Source organism: Strix aluco, chromosome 34 (genome assembly GCF_031877795.1).
Source record: "Strix aluco isolate bStrAlu1 chromosome 34, bStrAlu1.hap1, whole genome shotgun sequence".
Lineage (NCBI taxonomy): Eukaryota > Metazoa > Chordata > Aves > Strigiformes > Strigidae > Strix > Strix aluco.
In genome coordinates, this window is record NC_133964.1 from 1,080,978 (window position 1) to 1,088,538 (window position 7,561).

General features: G+C 50.9%; 1 protein-coding gene across 1 annotated transcript; it reads left to right on the forward strand.

Moving 5' to 3' along the window:
• Positions 1 to 1,468: 1,468 nt before the first annotated feature.
• On the forward strand, positions 1,469 to 2,485 carry LOC141917169 (olfactory receptor 14A16-like). The gene has a single exon (XM_074810253.1). It carries the CDS (start codon positions 1,550 to 1,552, stop codon positions 2,483 to 2,485), a length of 936 nt encoding a protein of 311 aa, XP_074666354.1. The 5' UTR covers positions 1,469 to 1,549.
• Positions 2,486 to 7,561: the final 5,076 nt, after the last annotated feature.

The following is a 7,561-nucleotide window of genomic DNA, read 5'->3' on the forward strand; positions in this document are numbered from 1 at the left end:
GCTTTGATTATTCCCCTGTTCATTGCCTGAGTAGACGCAGGGAGATGGGAATTTATTTCTCCATTCTGGATAAGGTACTGAGACCCCAGTTCTCCTTAGCAGTTGTTTATACTGTTCCTAAGACTGTGCACACACACAGAGATGTCCCTGGGCAGGGCCCTGCTGCCAGGAGGGGTCCACAAGGCAGAGGTGAGCACACAGCGGGTGGGATGGGGACTGTGAGCACTGACAGGCAGGAGACTTAGAGACAAACAGCTCCCAGGTGTGACAGTTCCAGGCAGCAGAAACATGGGCAGGATTGTGAGGGAGTTCCTACCAGTAATGCTGTGGGAGGATGGTGACTCTTTGCCATCCCCTGCAGTGCAGGCACCTTCACTGAGCAACTCCCTGGTCTCCTCTCCCACCCAGCAGAGCGCCCCGCCATTAATGTCACAGGGACATGGTGATGAGTTGCCCTCCCAGCAGCCTGACAACAGAGGAGGAGAAATGCATGAGTGCCCAGCGTTGTCTCCCTGTCCTGCCTTCCTTGGCATGAGCACTTTGGCGTGTTCCCCTCTTCTCCCTGCTGTCCTTCTTCTTACCGCTGTACTCACTGGTGTGGAGGGGGAGGCCTCAAGCACAACTCAGACACTGGCACTGTGGGTTCTGTTGTGCCGATGGATCTGAGGAAAAGCATCTCAGTCCTCTGCTTTAATCTGGGACTCCGGTCATCGCAGTGGGTGGGGTGGGCAATTTGCCCCTCCCTTCTTGACATGACAATTTTGTCTTTTCAACTCCTTCCCTTGGGGGTCCTCCTTGGCTGCAGGCTGCCCTCCAGAAGGGAACAGCTGACCCATGGCCTTCTGAGTTCTCTAGAAACCCCCTGGAGAAGACATCTTGGTGTTAAGTACATGGAAATGCTGCTGGGCGGCTGCATGTGGGCAGTTGTAAAGACTCCTCTGTGTCCCTGGCTGGGAGGGGAGAGCTGAGATCCTCTGCGCTCAGCAGGGTCCAGTTTCTTTTGCAGGGAACACCTGAGGGCGATTGTCCTTCAGCTCAAATAGGTGCAGGCACAAGGCAGCTGTGGATAGGACTGATGGACACAGCGGCTGTCCTCACTGTGCACGAAGAGACAAGCCCTTTTTCTTTAAGGACCCACAAGATTCCACCATGGAGTGCAGCAGAAATGCCAAGGATCTCTGCCTTTAAAACACTCCTCAGGCGTGGTGGGGCCACTAGAACAGACTAAACAAAACAAAACCCCTGCAACTCTGCTCTGCAATTGGGTGAATTGGGAGGATAAATATTAAAAAGTCTTTGTTATCAGATGACCCCATGTTCATATTTGCCTGCTGTTTTAGCATAGCACTGACTCCTCCAGAGCCTGCAGCAGAGACCCCTGCTCCCTTGGGTACCCTCATGAGTTGGACCTAACTAAGGTTTCCTGAAAGAGGTGAAGCTGTTTGGGGGGGATCTGTGAGAAGTGGAGAATGTTTTGTTCAGACAAGTCCACTTTAACTTCTCACTGTTTTTTCCTCCATGTATAGATCCCCATGTTCAGAGGAAGAAAATGTCCAACAGCAGCTCCATCACTGAATTCCTCCTCCTGGCATTCACAGACAGACGGGAGCTGCAGCTCTTGCACTTCTGGCTCTTCCTGGGCATCTACCTGGCTGCCCTCCTGGGCAACGGCCTCATCATCACCGCCATCGCCTGTGACCACCACCTGCACACCCCCATGTACTTCTTCCTCCTCAACCTCTCCCTCCTCGACCTGGGCTCCATCTCCACTACCCTCCCCAAAGCCATGGAAAATTCCCTCTGGGACAACAGGGACATCTCCTACCTGGGATGTGCTGGCCAAGTCCTTTTCTTTCTCTTTTTTATCTCAGCAGAACTTTCCCTCCTCACCATCATGGCCTATGACCGCTACGTTGCCATCTGCAAACCCCTGCACTACGAGACTCTCCTGGGCAGCAGAGCTTGTGTCCACATGGCAGCAGCTGCCTGGGGCACTGGGTTTCTCACTGCTGTGCTGCACACGGCCAACACATTTTCACTACCACTCTGCAAGGGGAATGCTGTGGACCAGTTCTTCTGTGAAATCCCACACATCCTCAAGCTCTCCTGCTCACACTCCTACCTCAGGGAAGTTGAGTTTATCATGTTTGGTGCCTTTTTAGCATTTGGGTGTTTTGTTTTCATTGTGGTGTCCTATGTGCAGGTATTCAAGGCCGTGCTGAGGATCCCCTCTGAGCAGGGACGGCACAAAGCCTTTTCCACGTGCCTCCCTCACGTGGCCGTGGTCTCCCTCTTTATCAGCACTGGCATGGTTGCTTACCTGAAGCCCCCTTCCATCTCCTCCCCATCCCTGGACTTGGTGGTGTCATTTCTGTACTCGGTGGTGCCTCCAGTAGTGAACCCCCTCATCTACAGCATGAGGAACCAGGAGTTTAAAGAGACTTTGAAGAAGCTGATTCAATCAGCTGCTTCTCGGCACCATTAACCTGCCCATGTCTCTTCAGAGGTGATTTCACGTTCATCACGGGAACCTCTTGTGCTTTGGCCATTTTATATCTGATAACATTGTTTGTCCATGTCTGCACCCACTCCACTTCAACAGAAGCGTGAACCAGCCTGTCTGACCCAGAGGTATCTTCTTGTGTGTCTGGCACGATGGTACAGCTGGCCTCCCATGTGACATCTCTGAAATAAAGGGATTTCCTCAATGTCTGGAGGTTGGGCTCTTCTTGCAAAGCTGAGGTCAGGCTGAAGAAATTGCCCCAACAATGCCATGCTGCTTTGCTCAGGTTCTCCATGGGAGGAGGGCATGAGGCGATGTGTTAGGGAACAGGCCTGGGTTGAGCCTTCCCCTGTGGGTGCCTCGCAGATGGTGAATGATCACAGGGATCTGCCTGGGACTGTCACCCCATGGCTTTTAGGCACCAAAGCCTACTCACTCTGCAGAGCAGCACCACCAGCTCAGGGCCCTGTGCAGAGCATGGGGACAGGGTTGGAGTGGCAGGTCAGGTCACTATGGAAACATTTCAGTAGTGAAAGGCTCTCTGGGGGCACGGACATCTCCGGAGAAGAGCAAAAAAGAAACTCAGTGCTTCCATGGGGAAAAAATGACCAAGAACAACCTATTTCTCTCGGGGCAAGTTTCTCTATTGCTGGGGCAACTGGAGAAGCCTGAAGTGCCTCTGGGACAGGAGTCTTTCCCAGGGAGAGGGGCTGGCACAGAGGGGCTTGCTGGGAGTGGACGATAAGGAAGTTTTGGAGACAGGAACAGGGGACACAGAGAGACACTGGCCTCTGTCTCCTCATGCCATGTGTGGCCCTCAGCCCTGGGGCTGGTGGGGAGGCTGAGACACCTCTCATTTCTTCATTTACTCCCCACACTTGGATGGACCTCATAAAACTACCATGAGCCTGGAGGAAGCACAAACCTCCTGGGCTGAGATCCCATTGCTGTAGGGGAAGCAGAAGGGTTTGTGGGACACATGGGATTGCAGGGCGAGAGAGGTGTGTGTGTGTCAGTGTGTGTAAAAGGCAGCAAGAAAATGGGAAGTAGCAGCGGGTGGGAGAGCATCCCACTGAGGTGAAATATGTTGAGTTTTGATTTTGATGCAGGAGAAGAAAGAGGAGAATGTGCAGTTCAGTGCTGGGACAGAGTATTCAAGTGAGGCTGGGGGCTGGGACATCTTTGGTGATGGAGGAGTATTAGCAGGGATTTCGAAGAAGCTGCAGAGGTTATGGGGATCTCACATACTTTGGCAAATCTCAGAAAATGAGCTTTGTGTTTGAAGAAATATTGAGGACAGAGAGTCATCAGTAAATGTTGGGACGGCATGAGGTCAGAGTGAGGTGCAGAAGCAGGGGTGGTGGTTAAGATCTGCAAAGGATATGGGCAGGCATAGGAAAGTGTGGGACAGCCTGTGGTGGGGATGGAACCTTGGTTGAGGCTGGGACCCCCAACAGAACTGAAACCCTTGTCCTTTCAAGTATGGCTGCTGTCTTTTCCACTGAGGACCCTGAGAGGACACCAGTTCCTACAGCCACAGCACTTTGTTGCCCCCTCCCTCACCCTCCATAGAGCCTGGGGGGAGTCCTACCACTGTCCTGCATCAGCATCACACCCCCCTGCATCTCACTGCCCCCAGGAAGAGCCCTGATCCTCCCAGGAGGGAAAGGATCCCCGTTGCCAGGGGATGGGCGTCAGGGCTTGACCATCCTCTTGATGAAACCCATCAAGGCCTTTCACAGTCCCCTGAATATTTGGTTTTCAACCCATAAGCAGTGCCTCTGACTTCCTGCTTCCCCAGCCCCCAGGGACAGGAACCTTGTCTCCTCATTGCCTCCCTGGCCTCTTCAGTGATGGCCCTCGCTGGGGATCACTGACATCCTCAGAAACTTGGAGGTTTGCTGCTGACTTTCCCTTCTCTAGAGGCCACTTCAATCCCTTTTCTGCACCTGCAGTTCAGGAACTCGGCACCAGAAGGCTCGTTAACACGCAAATCCCCCTGACAAGCCAAGTCTCTGGGCAGAACTTAATTCCTCACTTCTGAAGTGGTTAATTTGAGAGGTTTCAGGCGTGCAGGCAAAGTGAAAATCTTTCAGTCCTAAACGTCAGTAAGAAACAATTTCTTCTTTTTGCACTGCTCCTTATTTTTCTGCTCACACATGAAGTGACATCAGCAAACTCCAATGGATATTGATCCTGAGCATCTGCTGATAGAGGCTGAACATGTCGGGAAGCCAAGACCCTCTATGTCAGACACTCTCTGGGCAACCTTTGTCCCTGCCTCCAACTCCACATTTCTCTCATCAGTCCCCTGGGACTTCCAGCACCTTTGTTCAAATCTGTGCTTTCTCCACAACATGCTGCAGCTGCATCTTGCAGCCCTTTGACACCAACTCCCACCTGCTGTACTTGGAACAGGACCTGCACGTGGACACAGAGGGTGTTTAATTGCCAAAAAGCTAAATCAATGGAAGGCATGCTTTAATATAATGTAAAATACACTCCTCTGTTGTATATTAAGTCCACCTTACCTCCTCTGAAGGCCACTTTCCACAGTGGAGATGGCCTTACACCAAAGGAAAACACACTTGCCAAGCAGAGACCCCAAGAACCCCCAAAGCACCCCCCCCCAAGACTCTGTCCATATTCACTCACAGTCTCACACACTGAAGTCACGAGCTCCCTCGAGCTTCCCATCTGCATCCCATCCCTTCCCATTCCCATCTGCAAACCCACCTGTTAAACAGGACTGGACTCAGCATTGGCCCCTGGGCTTCACCACTGGTGCCCTGCTCCCAAGGGGACTTTGTGCTCTTGGCCATGGCCTTCTGGATCCGGCCATTCACCCTGTTTCCAGTCCACCTCACTCACGCCTATCAGGGTGTGACGGGATGCAGCGTGAAAAGAATTGTTAATACGGAGGTGAAACACCTTCCCTGCTCTGCCCTCATCCACCAGCCGAGGCATCTCATTGCTGTGGTGGGTTAACCGTGGCTAATCACCAAACTGCCACCCAGCTGCTGGCTCACTGCCTCTCCCACCCCAGCGGGATGGGGGAGAAAATAGGAAAAATGGGAAGAAGAAAGCTGCTGGGTGGAGACAAGGACAGGGAGATCACTTCCCAGTTCACATTATGGGCATGACTTGCCTTGGGTGAAAGTAAGCCGAATTTTGTCAATAAAAATAGAGATTTAATTATGAATTCAGGTTATATGGGAAAAAAAGCAAACATTTAAACAACACCTTTCCTCTCCCCTGTCCCAGGTTCAGCTTCACTCCTTCACTCCAGGCTCCTCTCCCCCATCCCAAGCAGTGCAGGGGCATTTGGGATTGGGGGTCACAACCAGTCCATAACAGTTTTTCTCTGCTTCTCCTTCTCTCCCACAGTTTTTCTCTGCTCTGGCACTAATCCTCCATGGGCTGCAGGGAAGATCTGCTCCACCATGGAGTGCCTCCTCCTCTTTCTCCAACACTGGTGTTCCTTCTCTTGTTTATCAATGTGTTTGTTCCCTCCTGTCTGATGTTTTCTGCCCTTTCTTGAATATGTTTTCACAGAGACATGACCAGTTTTGCTGATGGGCTGATCTGTGTCCTGCCTTGAGTCCACTGTGGAGCTGGAAACAGATCTGTCTGGCACAGGGCAACCCCTGGCCTTGTCCCACAGAGCCACACTTGCAGCCCCTTCAGCTACCAACCCCTTGTCACATACACCCCATACACTCACCCACTGTGGAAAGGGGAGGGAAAAAGACTTTTTCTTTTTTTTTTTTTTTTTTTTTTCTGTTGAACTAAGGTTTCCTTTGTAATTCTTTGTTGACAATTAAGAAACAACTTCTTGTGAGTGTGTGTGCAGCCACTTCTCCAAATGGAGCAGGTGGGAATTGGTGCAGATGAGCTGTAACCTTCAGCTACAGACAGAAAGACTGGATCTGGAAAACCCCAGGGGGCTGAGAAGAGAGACCTCAGTGGTGGGGACAGAGTGACAAAGGTTGGCCATAGAGTGTGTGACCTCCCTGAGCTTGCTTTTCCTACATGTCTTTTCAGACTCCATCAGGGCAGATGCAAAGTCAGTAGAAATTAGTGAATGTAGGTATTTCTTGTTCTGGAAGGTGAAAACTGGAGAAAGTTTCAAAAACAAGATTTAAAAAATATTTTATTTTATACTTAAGATACACACTGGAAATGTCACTATTTTCAAGAATTGATGAATTAATAAGAATTATGCACAGAGATGTTTCTTTTTAGAGCACACAGCTGCCTCCACCACAAGCTGTCCTACAGTGTCTTGCATCTCTGTCTGTTCCTCACCAGGCTGTAGACACCAACACAACTACCCCACCTCTCTCTCCCCCAGCATCTCCCCTCCTTTACTGATGTCTCTCCATTGTTGCTGCCTTTGTTGCTCCAGCAGGTTCCAAGAGCCCTGTCAGCTCTCCTTCATCCAAGGGTGCATTGCTGAGAGGCTGCTGAAGCTTGTCCAAACTTTGGAATGTTACCCCAGCTGCTCTTCCACACAAGCACCACTGATACTGCCCCAGGACACCTGGAAAGTGTCAAGCATAACAACATGACTCTGGACACAATGTTCAAGGGCATTCAGGCACAGGTGACGTTCTTCTCAGTCCTGATGGGGAGGGTAAAATGTTTGAAAAGGGAACAGACCCTGCAGGTAGACAATTGGTTGTGCCACTGGTGTTAGTAATGGGTTTCTATGACCTTGAGACCCACCCTGAGGAAGAGATGGGATTCACCTGATGAAGTGGGAGAAAACTACCTTTGCTAACAGGCTGGGCAACCTGGAAAGAAGACTTTAAACTGAAAGGGTGAATGAAACGAGAGAATAGCCAATAATCACATGAGGAAGTAGTGGACAGGCTTTCAAGGAAAGGGTCTTCTATGATGAGATCCGAAGGGACATGGTAATAAACGAAAGAGAGCTTAGGAGGAAACACCTCAAACATGTGCACATAAAGAAGGAGATGCCCACAGGACAGCAGGACGGAAATGCTCTCCTGCCCTTTCTGTGAGATCAGCATGACTGGACACCTCTTTTGAGAG